Source organism: Ceratotherium simum, chromosome 20, assembly GCF_057802395.1.
Source record: "Ceratotherium simum simum isolate JZ-2026a chromosome 20, ASM5780239v1, whole genome shotgun sequence".
Lineage (NCBI taxonomy): Eukaryota > Metazoa > Chordata > Mammalia > Perissodactyla > Rhinocerotidae > Ceratotherium > Ceratotherium simum.
The window spans coordinates 50,377,181-50,395,836 of record NC_141919.1 but is presented as its reverse complement, the minus strand read 5'-3'; the positions used below and the strand labels follow the sequence as shown (position 1 = coordinate 50,395,836).

The 18,656-nt window shown below is 56.9% G+C and overlaps 1 protein-coding gene across 1 annotated transcript; it reads left to right on the top strand.

The window, feature by feature from the left end:
- The first annotated feature begins 9,421 nt into the window (after positions 1-9,421).
- AQP3 (aquaporin 3 (Gill blood group)) lies at positions 9,422-15,389 on the top strand. The gene is made up of 6 exons (XM_004428358.3): positions 9,422-9,580; positions 12,673-12,799; positions 13,158-13,295; positions 13,618-13,736; positions 14,102-14,319; positions 14,406-15,389. Exons 1-6 carry the CDS (start codon positions 9,473-9,475, stop codon positions 14,572-14,574), a joined length of 879 nt encoding a protein of 292 aa, XP_004428415.1. The 5' UTR covers positions 9,422-9,472; the 3' UTR covers positions 14,575-15,389.
- The last annotated feature ends 3,267 nt before the right edge of the window (positions 15,390-18,656 follow it).

The following is an 18,656-nucleotide window of genomic DNA, read 5'->3' as shown; positions in this document are numbered from 1 at the left end:
AGCATGGCCGGAGAAGCAGTGCGTCGGTGCGCGCCCGGGATCCGAACCCCGGCCGCCAGCAGCGGAGCGTGAGCACTTAACCGCTAAGCCATGGGGCCAGCCCTATCCTCATTTTCTGGGTGAGGGGATGCGGTCAGGGGCAGGCAGGGGCCCGTTCGTGGAGGGATTTTGATGCCTGGCTATCGGGTGTCATCCTCCAGAGGATAAGCCACACATGGAAACTCTGGTCTCCAATTTTGTCCGAATTCTGTCCGTCTTCATGAACCTATGCCAGTCCCTACCTGTCACTGTCACAGGTGGTTGAACTTAGCATAGCAAATGCATTGATTGGCTGTGTAAGCTGGGGTCTACATCTCTTTCCTTCTGCCATTCATTCATGAACTCCAGACATCAGCATGCCGGGCTCTATTTTCTGTGAAGAAAGTGCAGTCCCTGCCCTCACGGAGCCCTGTGTCCATGGCTGTCCCTGGCTCCTCCTCAGTCTCCCTTTTCCTTGGTCCCTCACATGTTTGCTCCACTGTCTCTCTGTGGGCTCTGGGGAGGGGCAGGGGGGCTGGCCAGTTTCAAACCATCCTGTTTTATTCCCCGGTCAGCTTCTGACCCCTTTACAAACCCACTTCTGGATTATCCCAGTGCAGGGAGGGGGCCGAATCTGCCCCTAGGCCAGACTGTGCAGCAGGTGGCTCCGAGAGGTGCAGACCCCAGTCTCAATCGGGAAATGAGCCCTGCCCTGCCACGTCCCCATGGGATCCTGGGCAAGTCACCTCCCCTTGCTAGGCTCAGCCTCCCCACCTTGAAAATAGGCATGGTAATGGCTTTGTTGGGCCTCCCATGTGGCAAGGTTGAGAGGGCGGAGAACTCAGAAACCCAAGGAGCTGCACCATCCTTTCCGCACTCCCGGCTTCAGCTTAGAGGGTGGGGTGTCGGGGGGAGCAGGAAAATTCCAATCCCTCAAGTTGAGGCTCCCTCCTGTTTCCTCAGATTTTCTCTGGGAAGTAGATGAGGAAGCTGGTGTGGTCTAAGATGGCTTTGTGGGAGTCGGGGCATGAGGAGCTGGAACCTCAGAGGAAGGGAAGAAACCTAGAAGGAACTCCTGTGTGGGCCAGGGTGATGTCGGTCACACATCCCGCGGGTGCGTCTGCCTCTGTGGGCCTCTGCACTTCGCTCTGCAGGTGGACCTGGATGGGGTGGGAGTCTGGTCTGATGTATGACCCGATTTGTCTGCTCTGTGTGTGTATGTGTGTTGGGGGGTCGTGTACATGTCCGTATGCGCTAGTCTTGTGTGTGTAGGATTTTGCCTCCAGCTCCGGGTTGCTGTCAAGGGGGAAATCCGCTCTGTTTTTGAAGAACAGGTCAGGAGAAAAAGCTCTCAATAAGAGGTAGGAATTCTGGATTCCGTCCCGTGGCTTTAAATGACTTTATTTATTTATTTATTTATTTTGTGAGGAAGATCAGCCCTGAGCTAACATCCGTGCTAATCCTCCTCTTTTTTTTTGCTGAGGAAGACTGGCTCTGAGCTAACATCTATTGCCAATCCTCCTCCTTTTTTCCCCCCAAAGCCCCAGTAGATAGTTGTATGTCATAGTTGCACACCCTTCTAGTTGCTGTATGTGGGACTCGGCCTCAGCATGGCCGGAGAAGTGGTGAGTTGATGCATGCCCGGGATCCGAACCCAGGCCGCCAGTAGTGGAGCTCGCGCACTTAACCGCTAAGCCACGGGGGCGACCCTAAATGACTTTAAATAAAGCCTTCCCCCTCTTGGGGTTCGGTTTCCCCAGTTCTATCAGAACTTCTAAGCCTCTCTGTGTAGTTACATTTAGTGAATTCTCAAAGGGTCCTCTCTTCTGGCTGTGGAATCTGACAACCTCTGTAAACCAGAATCCTTTTAGCTGAAGACCCTCATTTCCTCTGCCCAGCTCCTTACTTTGGAGAAAAAGAGCAAGACCCCAAGGCCTAGGGGTCCTCGAAGCAGGTTACATTCAACGAAGTCCTGAGGGCTGCTTGGTCCCTGACCCATTAAGTTAGATTTGGGCTTGTCTGAGCACCCCCAATAAATAACACACGTAACGCCCCCTCCAAACATCCGGTACTCACTGTGTGAGTCACAGATTAATCCAGGTGAGTGATAAAGGGGAGGGGAAGCCTGAGGCACGTGAGTCACCCCTACCCCCTACAGGAAAGGCCAGCCTCCCATCCCCCTGCTGCAGAGAGAGAGGGAGGAGAAGGAGGCATCTTCCCCCCCAGGGAACTGAAGTGGGACCAGGGTGTTCCAAACCCCGAGGGAGACTCACTTCCCTCTCCCACTTCAGCTGCGGGAAGGGAGATGGGGAGGATAATTTTTCTGGTTTGCGTGAGGTCCAGAGAGGTGTAGGAACTTGTCCAGGGTCACACAGGGCTTTGGGGGTGGACCTACAGAGAATCCAGGCGTCCTGGCTCCAGGCCTTGCTGCTGAGCCTGGGCTTACCTGGGGCCAAGGGGTGGGGTAAAGAGACATAAAGGAGTATCTGGGCCACCTGCCCCTTGTCCCTCTCCCTCTGCCCAAGGCGTTGAATGAAGCTGTTATCAGTAACAGCCAGAGGAGCAGGGGCAAGGATAGGGGTAGGGGTGGGAGGCGAGCACTCTGGTCCACCTCAGCTGAAGCTTAACTCTCCTCTGTTCCCCCCGCTGGGAGCTCCTCAAAACAGGACCCAGCTCTCCTCTATCCTTCCAGACTGGAAACCTCCACAGGACGGGGCCCCTCCTAAAGACTGACACGGCCAAGGTTGGCCCTGACTGAGGCGGAAGTGAGCGCTGAGACCCAGCCCTTGTTCCACTTAACGGCCAATGGTTTGGATGGAAAAGATAGATATATGGGGGTGGGGGGATGGGACAGAGGTTGTTTAGGAGTATAAACTGACAACGAAATGAGTGGTAAATACGCCGTAGAGATCTAATGCACAGTATAGTGAATATATACTTTTTTTTAAAAAATTTTATTTATTTTATTTTTTTCCCCCAAAGCCCTGGCAGATAGCTGCATGTCACAGCCGCACATCCCTCCAGTTGCTGTATGTGGGACGCGGCCCCAGCATGGCCGGAGAAGCGGCGCGTCGTTGCGCGCCCAGGACCCGAACCCGGGCCGCCAGCAGCAGAGCGCGCACACAGAACCGCCAAGCCACGGGGCCAGCCCTTTTTTAAAATTTTATTTATTTTATTAAGAGTATAGTGAATAAAGACAAAATATCGTATTATAATCAACAAACTTGCTAAGAGACTAGAACTTAATTATTCCAACCACAAAAAGAAAGATAATTATGTAATGTTATAGAAGTCTAATTATCACTACAATGGCAATCATATTACAATATATAAATGTAACAAATTAACATGTTGTACACCTTAAATTTATACAATGTTATATGTCAACTATATTTTAATTAAAAAAGAAAAAGAAAAAGTCAGATACGGCATCCTGGCCTTCCCCCAATCTCACTCCACAACACCCCCACCCCATCTCTCCCCAGTGGGGTCTCCCTGGAGCCCAGTTCCCACTGACCCCAGGTCTAGAGACCTTCAGAAGTCATTCCTGAAGTCTGGCTTCAGAATCTTCTGCTGCAGCCTGACCCCTCCCCTGGATCCTTCCCCTGTGACTCCTCTGCCCTAGGGCAGCTGGTGGCTGCCCTGTAATTAGCACCCAGACTAGGTTGGGATGAGGGGAGGGTATACCAGGGCTCACACACGCCCACCGCCTTTCTGGAATGCCAGATTCAGAGCCTCCTTCCACCACCTGTCTCCCACCCCTACCCCCTGCAGACCACAGGCCTCTCAGAGGGCGGTCATCCTGGGCCCCACCACAGGGTCAGGTTCCTGTCCCAATTCTGCCCGCCTCCAACTTCAGCTTCTTGCTGCCCTGCCCTGCCCACTCTGCCTCCTAAATCCCAAACTCAAGCCCTCCTCCCTCCCTCCAGCCACTGCTCTGCATCTGGGCTCTTTCCTTCCTCTGTGGCCTCCTTCCAGGCCTCCTGGCTTCAGCATCTCCCCTGCCAACCCATCGTCCACTCAGCAGCTGGAGGGATCCTTCTAAATGGCAAATGGAGATCATGTCACCCCCTGCTTAAAACCCTCGGGTCTCCCATTAGCTATTGTTCTTAGCTGTGGAACATTGGTCAATTGTAATCTTGTTCAGAACCCTGATGTAAAATAAATGGTTCAAATGCTGTGGTTGCACAGGAGGTGGGCCCAGGACTCTGCCTCCTTGGCTTCCCTCTCCCTATCTCCAGCCACTGCAGTCCCTGTGAGAGCTTCCTCAGAGCCCTGGGCTTAAAGAAGCACAGCTTCTTAGTATAGAAGCCAAGGCCCTTCCCGTGCTTTCTGCATCCCGCCCCAGCCTCACCACGGCTGCTCTCATCATGTACCAGGCCAGCAGCCATCCCTACCAGGGCCTGGCCCAGCAGTCTCTCACCTGGAAGACCCTCCACAAAATCCCCAGCCAAATGTTTCCTCCTCCAGGAAGCCCTCTGGTTGCCTTAGCCCAAAGGATGCGCCATGCTCCTTTCCTGGCTGCAGGGGCCAGGCAAATGCTGGGTACCGGTTCAGGCCCCCTAGGAAGCCTGTGAGCTTTCCTTCTCTCCTCGACCTCTGGTCCTGATCCCTCCTCCTCTGAAGCAACCCCACCCTGGTTCCAGGAGCTTTCTTGCCAGTGAGGCGGGAGATGGGAAATCAGAAATCCCAGGAGCTCTGGGGATCTGGTCCCTGAGGTGTGAACTGGAGCCCTCCAGACACCATAGGCCTGTTGGCGGTGATGGCCTGGTCTGTGTCAGCTCCACATCACTAATTCCCCTCTCCCCGGGCGGGCATGGGGCGGGCCCAAATGTCCAGCCAGTTGGTCTCCAGACTCCTCAACAGATCCCCATCTCCTATCTCTGGCTTCTATAAACACTGGACCCAGACTCCCAGCCAGGCCCAGACAGGGACACACACAGATATGCACACAGATCCCCCTTGGACACAAACATGCACACACAGGCCCTCATAGATACACATACGAATGTGTGGACCCCATGGTCGCCCACATGTACACATAGACCTCCATGGATACATACATACACACAGCCAAGAACACACATACATGCACATGGACAGTCACACATGAGGAAACGTGGCTCTGATTAAGGAGGCAGCTTCTGGAATGAACCTTTCCTTCTATGTTGACTGTATAATACAGTTTCAAAGCCTGAAACATCTACACTCTTGTTTGATTCTTAGAGAGGCCCTGGGGGTGGAGGAGGGCCTCCACCTGAAACCTCCAGGTGACTGATAAGAAACTGAGACTCCCAGGGTCAGGGAGGAAAGCTGTCTAGGTCACCTGACTGGTCAGTGGCAGAGCCAGGCTTAGAGCTGAGATTCTGGGTCTGCAAGAAGGCTCTGTCCCCATCAGCCCAGCCCTGAGGACTCTGGGCCCTTCCTCAGCAAGGGGTCTAGGCCTCCACCCATCCCTCTGCCTCCTCTCTACGACTTCTGCTGTCCTCAAAGGATGCCAAGGGCAGCTCAGGGACACCAGAAAGTGAATCCAGAGCCCCCAGGATATGGGGTCCAAAGGTAGATTTCCACAAGGCCCAGCTGGACTTCTGGCCGGAGGTGCCCGAAGGGGGCAGTTTGTATTCATGAGCTGTCTGCCATCTCATCTGTCTGGAGACAGGGGGTGACTGTTGGTGTGGAAAGAGGAGCTGCTTGCCTGCTCCCCAGTTTGGGGATGCTCATGATAGGGTGATCATCTCTGCTCTCCACTCCCCATTCCGGTCTAGAGTCAGCCCCCAACCCTCGAGGTCCAGAAGCAGGAACAGTGTCCAGCAATGGCCTCAGAGTGGGGCACACTCCAGAAAGAGCACTCAAGCATGGAGGGACTTGATTGGTTCCCAGGCCCTGGCTCCCTGCCCCCCTGTGCCCTCTTCACCTCTCCTCCCCATCCCCATGGGGTTTCAATCTCAGAGTGAGACCTTAGCAGGTGACTGCTCTCCAAACCTCAGTTTTGTCATCTGTGAAAGGGGGAAAATACACCCACTTTTGGAGGTTGTTTTGCAAACAGGAGGAAGAGCTTTCTTTTTTTTTTATTTTTTTATTTTTTTTAAAGATTTTATTTATTTATTTTTTCCCCCCAAAGCCCCAGTAGATAGTTGTCTGTCATAGCTGCACATCCTTCTAGCTGCTGCATGTGGGACGCGGCCTCAGCATGGCCAGAGAAGCAGCGCGTCGGTGCGAGCCCGGGATCCGAACCCGGGTCGCCAGCAGCGGAGCACGCTCACTTAACCACCAAGCCACGGGGCCGGCCCAGGAAGAGCTTTCTAAACTTGAAAATGTCTGTGTCTGTTTTGCTTTGCCCCTCCCTCACCCCGCTCCAATGCTCTGGAAGAGGTTGAGGGGTTCGGGAGGCTGGGGGGACGGTAGCATGATTTGTTTTCTACGTCTACACTCTTCTCCACCCCACTTGCTGACAGTAAGGCCCGTGTCTCCTTCTCTGCTGGTTCAGGCTGCTCCCATTCAGGCAAAAAGAGTTTGAGGGGCAGGAAATGAAGGGCGTGCCACCCCCACCCCTTATAGGGCCCCAGCCAGCCCCTCTGGTCCAGCAGGCTGGGACTTGCGTCTTCAGCCCTTCCCCTGCCTGGGAACCCACTCCCCCAGCTCTGACCTCAAGGAGTCACGGCCTCCCACGGGGTGGATGGGCTGTCGAGGTCCCTTCCTGGTCTCAACCCTCCCGCCCAGGTGAGCCACAAACCTTGCTCAAGATGCCCTAGGAGGAGGTGAGGCCTCCTCACCTGCCTACTCCTGGAGCTCCCAGCGGGCTGGCTTCCAGCCTGCACTTGGCTCTGACTTTCCTTTCCAAAGCACGAGAGGGAGCCCAGAGGGCTCTGGGTAAGCTGTGTGACTCAGAGTCAGGGCCTCTCCAAGCTCAGTCTCTTCTCTGTGAAGTCATGCTTCCTTCTGCCTTCTGCTCCAGGGGGCGCCACTGGCATACAATGAGAATATGTCCTCTGCATGGAATCGTGCAATAACGTCCTGCCTCTGCCCCCCGAACTCAGGCCAGCATGGCGCTTCTGGACAAGCATCCTCAGGGCCTGACTCTCTCAGTCCCAGATGACCCAAGGAGGGCTGACAGGAATAAGGCACCCTTGGAAAGCATTGCATTCTTCCCCTCCTCCAGGCAGGGTCCTCTCAGGCCCACTAAAGCAGGAAGCCCTACCCACACCTTCTCAGCTCCAACTCAAACCCATCCCAACGTGTATGTATATGTACACATATGAACATGTGTGTACATGCTAGTTATAGATAGGAATGAGCTTGGCGGGAGTATATGGGGTCACGGTCCTGAAGAGTGGGCCCTTGGCATGGGCTGCATTCACTAGCAGGGGTCACAAAGATGCTCTACGGTGAGCTGCAGCCCCGGACTTATAGGTAGGCACATACATACATGCACACATGTGTGAAGATATGTAGGTGCACGTGTGTCAAATGCTACTTAAGATACATGAATCCATGGGTGCGTGTGTGACCTGCTCCCTCCTGGTGCAGCATACATGAACACCTATGTGGGTTGAGTGCAAACACATGTGTGTTCAGGGGCCTTGCGTGTGCCTGCTCTGCCTGTGGCAGAGCTGCCCCTATTTTTCTTTCCTGCTCTGGTTCCTAGGCCAGGCTCGGCTGCTGGCAGGCCCGGATGTGGCAGGGTGAGGACAGGGTGCTGTAGGCTGGGGTTCCCTACTTTCTTTCAGTGTGGAGGAGCCCTTTGCTAGTTCCTGCCCTGTGCTGCCTTTGCAGTCCCATGTGAGGCAGTGAGGGGCTGAGAACATACCGTGGGTGGGGGGAGAAGAGAGGGCAGCATATCCCCCTATTCCTAGTCTGGGCTCTGGCACCAGGAATCTAGGGTTCCGTCCTGAGTCACAGACTGGCAGTGGGGCCAGTGGGCAAGCACTCGGTGATGGCTCCCTGATTCACCATGGGACCTCCCAGCCCGTGGGGGCCCAGGGGGTAGGGTGCATCTCTCTGGACCAAGGGCCATGAGAGACCTTATGTGTGGGTTCCATACATCTGTGAGCCTATGGCCAGGCTCTCATGTGAATGGGACTCCTTGAGCATGTGAGCAGAGCTCTGTGTCTATAGGTAAGTGTGGCTGCCAGCCTCAGGGTATGTGGGTGTGTGCACACGTGCGTGCACGTGTGTGAATCTACCCTTTGTGTGTTGCTAAACCCCATCTCTTTGGGCATGAGTCACCTCTGGAACCCTCATTTCTGACAGCCACTCCTCAAGGGGCAGGTCCCCAGGGCCCTTAGCCCACCTGGATTAGGTCCCTTTGGATAATGTGGTTTCTCCAGTCCCCCAGGCAATGCTGCCACAGAGACTGGGGTGAGGGCATATTTGCTCCCAGTCCTGTGGGAGTGGGGCCCAGGCCACTGAGACCTCAGTTTCTTGATTATTAAATGCAGCATAGGGAGCAGGTTGCCCCGTGACCCCCCTCAGAAGGGGCTGACACCCCCATAGTTTAGCCAGCTTAATTTCTTAAAAGGACAGACTCTCCCCTGGCCGAGGATCAGCCACAGTGGAAGAGGAGAGGTTAAAAACAGCTGGGACTCACCCTGTTGGCAAGCATGTGGCATGTGGCATGCCAGGACAACTTCAGCTCACCCTCTGGAGCCATGTGCAACGTGCACGCAGGTACACATGTGACAAGCTCAGCTAACCCAGCCATGTTCAACAGGCATGTGCACAGCCATGAGAAATGACAGCAAGTGTGACCAGGAGCACAGAACAGATATCATGCATGGACACAGCTGTGGAGAGAGCTGGTCAGGACACTTGTGACCAGCTCACGTGACATGTACTCACAGCACAAGGAGCCAGGGCCCAGAACTCTGGCTGGAACTCAGCACATGCGTTGTGTGTCCTCCTGGGCCTAGACTAGGAGAGGGTCTCTGCTGACTTGGGCCCCACCACCTCCTCCCTCCAGCCCCTGACTGAGGACTACTGGGTCCCCCCGTTCTGCAGAGCTGGGGCCACTTTCCTTTCTGACGTGTCTCCTCTCACCCCCACCGCGGTGGGGATGACGGCAGGGCTCACTGATGGGCCAAGAAGTTCTCTTTGGCAGCTCCCTTCTCCCCAGCCCCGGTCCTGCCCATGCCCATCCCCCTCCACTGGCTCTCAGACCCCAAAATCCCCTCTCACCAACCAAGACGCCTCCTTCCCTAAGTGCCCTCCCGCGGCCAACCCCCCACCTTCCTCCTCAGCTCTTCCCAGCCCAGCGTCCGCACCAGGCAAGGTGTGGGGCTGGCCGCCCACTCCTCCCGCCGGCGCGGGGCCGGGCGGGCGGGGCTGCGGGGCGGGCGGGGCGCGTGCCTCCCGCGCTCCTATAAAGGGCGCCACCCCGCGCTCTGGGCCACCACCGCTGCCCCGCCGCCCGCCCTCCGCCCGCTCGTCCGCCGACCGCGCCGCCGCCTGCCCCGCCATGGGTCGACAGAAGGAGCTGGTGTCCCGCTGCGGGGAGGTGCTCCACATCCGCTACCGGCTGCTCCGCCAGGCGCTGGCTGAGTGCCTGGGGACCCTCATCCTCGTGGTGAGTGGAGGGACCCGGAGAAGCCCTTCTCTCTGCAGTCCCCACACTCCCCAGTCCCTCTGGTCACCGGAGGGGCTGTGTTTTTCAAGACAGCCCTGACCCTCTCCCACTCTGGTCCCCGGGGCTTGACCCCTTCCAGAGCACTGACCCCCAAATCCTTCTTCCCCCATAGTTCTAACCCCATCTATGACAGCTCTGACTCTTGCCAGAATGACAGCTGTTACTCCCCAGTGACAGCTCTGATCCTCTACCCTCCCAACAGTGACCCAGCCCCCAGGCAGCGGTCACCCCTGCAGTCTGGGACCTCCAGCCCCTTCTGCTGGTTCCCACAGCTCCCCAGGTTCCCAGAGTCCCAGCCCTGGGAAGCAGTGGGGGCAGTGGCAAATGGGCTTCTACTGGGATATTTAGGTCCCGGATGCCTGCCCCCTAAAGAATAATTAAGCCTCAGAAAGTCCAAAAGTTCCCGTGACTGAGAATAGATTGCCACGGGTGGGGCCAGAGGGCGGAGGCCACACGAGGTGCAAACAGCAGAGCAGGGAAGAAGGGAGGATCCTGAAGATAGGAGGCAGTAGAAGGCAGCTGTGCCCCAGGCACAGATGACGTGGTGTGTGTCACTAAAGTTGCTCCCCTCCTGCTGAGCGGCTCCCAGACCCTGTCAGTTACCCAGACAGATGCTGTCAGCTTCTGCGCAGAGCACTCTGAGCTGCTCCCAGCCTCTCAACTCCTCTGTGGGTTCTCTGGGTGGTTTCTCCCCTGTCCCAGTTACTCCGTGGTTACGCCAGTTTCACCCCTGGGTTGTTCCTGAGTGACTCTGTTTGCACTTCTTGGGTCTGGCAGACACACCAGTTACGGCCTCCATTTCCTGCCCTGCGTACTCTGATTTCCAGCCGCTCGTGTGGTTACAGCTGTTTTCCCCTGGGCTACTTCTGGGTTCACTTGCTCCATCACAGTGGGTGGGTTACTCCGTTCCTGCCCCAGCCCCCACCCTAGGTCATGCAGACCCGCCAGCCCCTTGTGGACTAGGAAGCTTAACCAGTGGCAAGCAGGGCTGGAGTGGCCCACCCCAAATGGGTAGTGGTGGTAGAGCTGGTGGGGAAAGAAAGCTGAGACCCCCCTCTGGCTTTCAGGAACAGGAGGGGGGAAAGCCACAGCCCCTCACAAGACTAGGGGCCCTACAGTCTCCCCGTCCCTTCTCTCCCCTGTGCCAAGAAGGGAGTAGGGGCAGGTGCTTACCACACTCCTGCCCCAGAGCCTTGCATCCCCCACTCCCACTCTGATTCATGGTCCAGCCCCCTGTTTGAGAGCAGCCTGGACATGGGAAGTTGTCTTCCACATTCCTAGAGGGTGTCCCTATCCCCTCCCAAGTTTCAGTTCGCCTCCCCCACAAAAGAGCAGTCAGACCTCGCGCTGAGCCCCAGGATCGTTTGGCTCATCCCCGACCACAAAAGGAGGGTGTTACATTTGTGAAGGCTTTCAGGCTCAGGTGGATGTGAGGCATCAGGTGTCAGTGAAAAGCAGAACCTCAAGGACTGCCCGAAGAGGAGGGGCCAGGCCTAGGGGACCCCTGAGTGGTGGGTCAGGGCTTGTGGGCATACTTCTGTGGGTTGGGGACCTAGAGCATGCAGTGACAGAATCGGGGCGGGCTTTGGGGCTAGGGAAGCCCCTTTCTCTGGGGTACCTAGTAAGGTAGGGGAGGGCAGAGAGAAGAAGGGGAAGGAAGAGGAAGATTAGCTCCAAGGTGGTGGAACTGGCTCTGACAGCTTCTCCCTCCAAGGCCTCCTGGGATGGAGCCAGGGTTGGGCCTCAGGCAAGCAGGAAGCTGAGGCCAGGGCCTGCCCAGCTAGGCATGGTGCCCCAAACCCTCACATGCCTGCCACCAACTCCCCCTCCCACAATGTACTCATCATCTCTGATCTTTGCTGTCACCTGCCTGCACACTTTTGCCCTGCATCACTGCTGGCTTCCCTGCTATCTCTTGGTCTTTCTGAGGGATGATAATCAAAATGCTTAACAACCCAGTACGACAGGACGCTGACCCATCGGAATGGACAACTGCCCTTAGCACAGGTCTCAGAACTGCCTGCCGGAGGCATAAAACCTCTAGTTATAGGGAGGTGGAAGAGGAGACCCGGGGCAGGGGCTGGAGCAGCTCTGGGGGACACTCTGGGGTCTCAGGGCAATAGCTCTTTACAGCTGGTACAGAAGCAGTTTTACATTTGAACAAGAGGAACAGACACACAATACATTCTGTACTTACATCAGCGACCTTCGTCCTCTTGAATCCCCCCATCCCTAGCAGAAAGCTTAGAACCAATCTCCCCACTTCCACTGCCCTAGGTCCCCACTTCCACTGCCCTGGATCCCCGACTGGGGCTAGTGAGAGGAGCCACGCAGATCTCTGTCTTTAGGATCTCCAGATCTGAGTGGGGAACCTGGATCCCTGAGGGCGGAGAGGTCAGGGCAGGTGGAGAGAGGAGGCTCTGAGACAGGGACAGTCAAGGAGGTTGAGGGTGCTGAGAGGGGTATGGGGAGAGCCAGGGGAAGGGCAGGGGCTCCGACATCCAGATTCGGGGGAAGTGGATTCAACCTGGCTTCTGGCCTCCTCCCTGCTTCTTTGTGCCTCGCCTCCGCCACCACCACCCCCACCACCACCACTACCTGAGCTCTTCTTTGGGGCAAAGAGGGAGGCAACTGCAGGTGGGGATGAGGGAGAGCCTTCCTGCCTCCATGGGCCAGGTCTGTGGGCCTGGGGAGAGACCACCAGGGTGAAAGTGTCCCCTATACCCCACTCCTATTGAGAGTCCAGAAAAATCACTGAAGATGGTTCAGCCATCTTCGGGGCTCCCAGTCACAGACTCTGCTTCCCGTCCCTTCCGTCAGGCCCTGTTATGTTAGAGTTGGGACACTGCAGGCGGGAGGCCATGTCTGCTTCTTCTGTGGGGTGTCATTGCAGAGGCAGGGGCTTGGGCTGGATTCCATGAAGGCCTCCTGTCCTCCCGATGGTGGCAGACAGAGGTTGCTGGCTTCACCCTTCCCTCTGGAGTGGAGATGCTGGGCCTCACCCACCTGCCTTGTTCTGTTTCCTGACACAGATGTTTGGCTGTGGCTCCGTGGCCCAGGTTGTGCTCAGCCGGGGCACTCACGGTGGTTTCCTCACCATCAACCTGGCCTTTGGCTTCGCGGTCACCCTGGGCATCCTTGTTGCTGGCCAGGTCTCTGGTAAGGCCTTACCCCCACCCTCGGTCATCACCGTTTAACAGCTTTCCCACAGGGTGTGCCCTGGGGAATGGGGTGGGGGGCATTCCCAAGGGCAGTGCAGAGCTGTGGCCTCAGCTTTGGGCCCTTGGAAGAGGAGAGAGGAGAAGGAACTTGACACTTAGACCTTCAGCTCTCACCTTGGAATCAGAGGTTATCACAGTTGGCCTGTTACATAGGCCAACCCGCTGTCCCGGGCAAGAAATCTTTCTCTGCATCCCTGCTCACCAGGCGAGAGAGAGAGGGAACATGGGGGTCCAGGATCCTGGCCTCCGCACTGCAGCAGGCTGTGGCTAATAGGTCCCATCTCCCCTCTGTCCAGGGGCGCACCTGAACCCTGCCGTGACCTTTGCCATGTGCTTCCTGGCACGTGAGCCCTGGATCAAGCTGCCCGTCTACACCTTGGCTCAGACGCTAGGAGCCTTCCTGGGTGCTGGGATCATTTTTGGACTGTATTACGGTGAGCATTCCCCCCTCTGCCCTCCTCCACTAACCCCCTCCCTCTGCTCGGGACCTGCTGGCACCAAGCCTTTTGCTGACAGATGGCTGGGGCCCGCCCAGGCCCCGGGCTCCTGACTCACTCATTCACGGCAGGCCCGAGGTGGGGGGCATGAGGAGAAAGGAACAGTTGAGCAACAATAGAGCCTCAGGCCCTCTACCCCACCCACCTCACCCCTCTGACTCCAGAGTGATACAGCATGGTTATGCTTACCCGTGGACCTGGAAGGGTAGATAGGCTTGGGCCTCTGCTCTCACCCACTCGGGGTCTAATCTGTCACCAGATGCAATCTTGGCCTTCGCCAGCAACCAGCTTATCGTCTCGGGCCCCAATGGCACAGCTGGCATCTTTGCCACCTACCCCTCTGGACACTTGGACATGGTCAATGGCTTCTTCGACCAGGTATGGGCTGGGGACCTGTGAGGGAGCACAGGGAGGGGGACCAAGCTGCCTTGGGTTGTTCATGGGCTGGCTGGGGGACAGAACTCCTTGTCTATAGCTGGGTTTCTCAGTCTGTGGGGACACCTACATCAGATCATGGTGGCAGGTACTTATAAAACATGCAGATGATTATAAAACATCCTAGGACTCTGCATACTTAACCAGCTACCCAGGGGATCATTATGCACACAAAAATTCTGGCACTGCTGCTCTGGAGAGCAGAGCACGGATGACAAGACTCCGAGAGCTGGAGGGAAGCCAGAAGACAGAGGGAGGGACCGACGGGTGGGGGGGGCTGCTCCTCACATGTTCTCCCCCCTGCCCAGTTCATTGGCACAGCCGCCCTCATCGTGTGTGTGCTGGCCATTGTTGACCCCTACAACAACCCTGTCCCCCGAGGCCTGGAGGCCTTCACTGTGGGCCTGGTGGTCCTGGTCATCGGCACTTCCATGGGCTTCAACTCTGGCTACGCGGTCAACCCGGCCCGGGACTTCGGCCCCCGCCTTTTCACCGCCATCGCTGGCTGGGGCTCCGAAGTCTTCACGTGAGTGCAGCCCCTACCCAGACTGCGCTGGACTACCTCCCCCGCCCTGCCCCACCTGCCCCTGACTGCAGATGTCTGTCGCCTAGGACCGGCCGCCACTGGTGGTGGGTGCCCATCGTCTCTCCGCTCCTGGGCTCCATTGCGGGCGTCTTCGTGTACCAGCTCATGATCGGCTGCCACCTGGAGCAGCCCCCGCCCTCCACCGAGCAGGAGAATGTGAAGCTGGCCCATGTGAAGCACAAGGAGCAGATCTGAGTGGGCAGGGGCCGTTCTGCCTGCCCCCGTTCCCTTGAGCATCCAGTGACTGCAGAGGTGGCTCCACAAGCCTTCATGATCCCCTCCCAGGCTAAGAAGCTCCTTGTCTACCCCCACCCCACTGGACAGCCCCCTTCAGGATTCCCACTGGACCCTGCGCAAAGAGGACCTTAGGCCACCGCCCTTAAGCTGTGGTGGGGGCAGGGATTAGGGCCAATGTCTCCCTTTGTCTCCCAAAGGGAGTGAACGGCCAGCAGGTGCGTGAGTGTGTGTGCACGTGTGTGTGTGTGGTTTCCCAGATATTCAGGGCAAGGGACCAAGTGGAAAGGAGTCCAGCTGTGGGGGAGCCCCGAGGAAGGGGGAAGGCGATGTGTCCATTTGTGGGTGAGGAGTGCCAGGGTCTGCCATGTTCCAGGGACTCCATGGGGAAGAGGGTCCAAATATATGTGTCTCTGAGTCTGTGTGTGTCTGCCCTTTTTCTAAGTGAGGGGCTTCTGTAGGCTTTGCGGGAGGCAGGGTGGGACTATGGGGAGGACTGGGGGAGGGGGCCACAGCCCAGGTGTGGGGCTCTGGCCAAGTGACACGTTTCTGTTGTAATGTAGGCATGAGGGGTGGGGTGAAGTCCAGGTCGTAAGTTTCATATTGGTTCTTTTTTTCCTTTTTTTAATATATATGGCAGATGTTACAGTTTTAGGGATGGGGGTTGGGAGACTCTGCTTTAAATAGGGTCTTCACTCCTTTAATCCGCACTCAATATATGTACTCTTTTGCCTTTTATAAAAAAAAACAATAAAATATATGCCTAAAACTGCCAATTGTGTGAATCTCTCTCTGCTAGCTCTGCTGTTGTTCTGGGGCCAGTTAAGGAGCTTCAGTGTGTCTGGCCACAAATCCTCAGTGGGCCCAGCGGGTGTGTCACCTGGCCAGGGCACCCTGGGGGTGGTCCTCTGGCCCTGCCCTGGGGGACTGGTCAGTCACACAGACAGATCAGAGCGCCTCTTCACCAGGCCTCCCAGCTTGAACTCAGCAGTCTCACACTTTCCCTCAAGCATCCGTCCTCCGGGGAGCCCCCAGCACTATGAATGGCATCTCCTGCCCCATCCCTGAACCCATTCATCACTCTAGGAAAGCAGGCTCCAGCCTGGCCTAGGGAAGAACTTTCTCCCAGGTAAAGCTGCCCAAAGAGGAGGACTCCTACCCAAGAAGTAGTGAGCTCCCTGTTGCTGGAGGAGACCAATCAGACTGGGAACCTGTATTGTCTTCTACAGCTCGCAGCTCTTCAGGCTCCCTCACCTCCACCCAGACCTTGGCCACAGCCCCCTTAGCAGCCTCCCTCCCTCCAAACCTGCCCCAGTCAGTCCATACAGCAACCAGAGGGATCGTTCTGAAACCTTTGCTGAAAATGGGCCTCTTTCCAGTGCTCTCCTTGCCGTCTAGAGACAATCAAAACCCTCCCTCCTGCAATCAGGTCCTCCAGAACCTGGCCCCTGTCCCTACCCATCCCCTCACAGTGCTCCACCTACCCCAGACCACTTTGTGTGCTCCTGTGCCTTCCTACCTTCGGACCTTTGCTCCAAAGTGCCCACTCGCTAAAACCCTCCTGATCTGCTCTAATGCCTCCTCCTCCAAGAAGTCATCCCTGCTCTTCCCCACTCTTCTACCATCTTCTACAGTCAGTTATCTGAGCCCAGAGACCACAGCCTCCTTCATCCCTGTCTCCCACTCTGCTTCAGTTCTTCAGTCCGAGGCACCTCTGCATCCTGTAAGCGTGGGTTGGACTGACCGGCTCTGGTGTCCTGACAGCCCAGGGAGGCCAGAGGCTCAGCACACCTGAGTCCAGGAAGCTCTGTCAGGAAATCACGTGCCCCTTCTCACCTTGTCCAGTACCGGATCCTCCTCAAGTTTCACAGGGAAGAAAAGGGAGGGTGGCCCCTACCCCAGCTCTCCCGCAGAGTTAACCCCATGGGAGCTGGAGGATCCCTGAGTCCGGCAGGAGAATTGTGGTTTTTGGTGGCTAAGCCAGCTCTAGCTCCCCAACCAGTTCCAGAGGAGGAGACCGTGGCCCAGAGAGGGTGGGTAGCAAATGAGGGGTCACGCAGCCGGGACTTGGGGAGGTGGGGGTGGAAGAAGGCAAGTCTCCAGCTCTTCCTTGTCCCCAGCTCCCAAGAGGCGTGTCTGGAATGTCAAGGGACCTGAGCCAGAGGGAGTGTCCTCTTCCCGGGCCCTGGGGGGAGGCAGGGCAAACCTTGGGAGGGGAATGTGGCTTCCGAGTTTCATACCAGCCACACCAGTCCCACCTTTGGTGCCCCCACCCTGTTGTCCTCCCCAGCATGCCCCACAACCTTCTGTCATCCCTTCCTCTCAAACCCTACAGGTGACCCTGAGCAGTCAGCCCAGGGGGTGGTGGGAGGCCTTCCGGGGCAGCGGCTAAGGAGTGGTCCATGCTGGATTCCAGGCTCAGCTGGGCCTCTCTCTAGACGTGTGACCTGGAGGTGGTCATTTTCTTTCCTGAACCTCAGGGTCGTCAACTATGAATTGGGAGATACTGAGAGGAGGAGGTAATGGAACATAATTCACGACGAGGACTTAGCACAGTGACCAGCGGATGGTAAATGGTCAATAAATGTCACCTCATGATTTTTCCTGCAGAGATGGGGGGGTGGTGGAGGAGAGATGCTGAAGGCTGTTTTTTAAAGGTCATTGAATTCAACATCCGCTTCCGCCTCAGATTCCTTCCAAGGATTCTGAATTTCCTGAGGGGGGAGGAGAGTGGGGCGATGGCTTGCTGTGCCCTGACTTGAGGTGGCTTTTCGGGAGGGATAGAAGGGAGACACACGAGGGGGCCACCGCACAGGTGTAGAGGGCAGAGGATCATGCAGCCAAGGGAACATGGATGGAAGGTCAGAGTGCGTGAGAAAGAGTAAGCCTGGCAGGGCCAGGGGCAGTGAGTCAGGGCAGGGGCTGGGAAGGACTAGAGCCAAGCGGCAGCACGTGACCCCTGGGGGCAGGAGGGGAGATTCCACCTCCCCACTCTCGTCCAGAATATGCCTCCTCTCAGCAGTTCTGGCTGATAGCAAGTTCTAGAAAGAAACCTCTTCATCTCCTTGAGAAAAGTATCTTAATCCATTTTCCAGGGTGGACTTGGAGGAAGAATCGCCCGGGGGAGGGTAGACAGACCCCAGGCCTCATCTCTGCCCTCCCTCCTGAGCCAGGTCCTCTCCTCAGCCCACTTTGGAGGAGCCCATGCTTCCTTAAAGTCAGGACTTGTTTGGATTGAAATCAGCCTCCCTGAAACTAGAGCGTGGTTCCTGTTTCCTTGTGTGCCCGCCTCGGTGTATGTGCACACGTGCAAGTGTGCGTGGCTGTGTTTCGGGGTGTGCCTGCCTTTCCCTCAGTGTGTCTGGTTATGTCTCTGTGGGTCTGTGCCTCTGCCCCCACGTCTCTGTCTCTGTCCCTGCCTGACTCTGGTCTGGCTCTTTCTTTGTGTTCTTCTAAGCGAACATCTTGTGTACCTCGGGCCATCTCTGTGGGTACCTGGGAGTGACTCCGCTCCTGCCAGCCCAGTCCGCTCTTACCTCAGGGCAAGGGCCTCCTCCTTAATTCCCGCTAATGAGCTCCCTCCTCCTTGCTCTTTCCCCTTGATTTTGTTTGTCTGAAAACCTGGGTGGGGCCCCCCCAGGCTTGGGGAAGCCTAGGTGGGGTAGAGTTGGGTGGGGTGGGAAGGGAAGAGGAGGGACTCCTCCACCCCAGGCAGAGACCCAGGAGGCCAGAGACACTCTTGATCCCCCAAGGAAGGGTCTGTGGTCTGCGAGGTGCTGGCCTAGGCACTGCCTGAGCTCCTCACTGCGAGGAGGGAGGCTGATCTGGGGTGGAGTCGCCGAGTCATGGCCAGCGCATGCTGGCAGTGCAGAGGGAGGAGAGCCTGGGGCACTGGGGCCCTCAGGGGACTGAAGGGGGCTCACCATGGAACACCTCTGAGTCCTAAGGGGGCAAAGGAGTGGGTGTGCCTGCACAGTGGCTGGGGGTGGCCTCCTCAGGGACTCAGCATCTCCACGCCTGGGGCCTCGGCCCCTGGTGCCAGG

Coding starts and splice junctions, on each gene's coding strand:
- AQP3 (XM_004428358.3), top strand. CDS start 9,473: ATGGGTCGACAGAAGGAGCTGGTGTCCCGCTGCGGGGAGGTGCTCCAC. Junction 13,296..13,617: donor CATTTTTGGACTGTATTACG/GTGAGCATTCCC, acceptor ATCTGTCACCAG/ATGCAATCTTGGCCTTCGCC. Junction 14,320..14,405: donor TGGGGCTCCGAAGTCTTCAC/GTGAGTGCAGCC, acceptor TCTGTCGCCTAG/GACCGGCCGCCACTGGTGGT.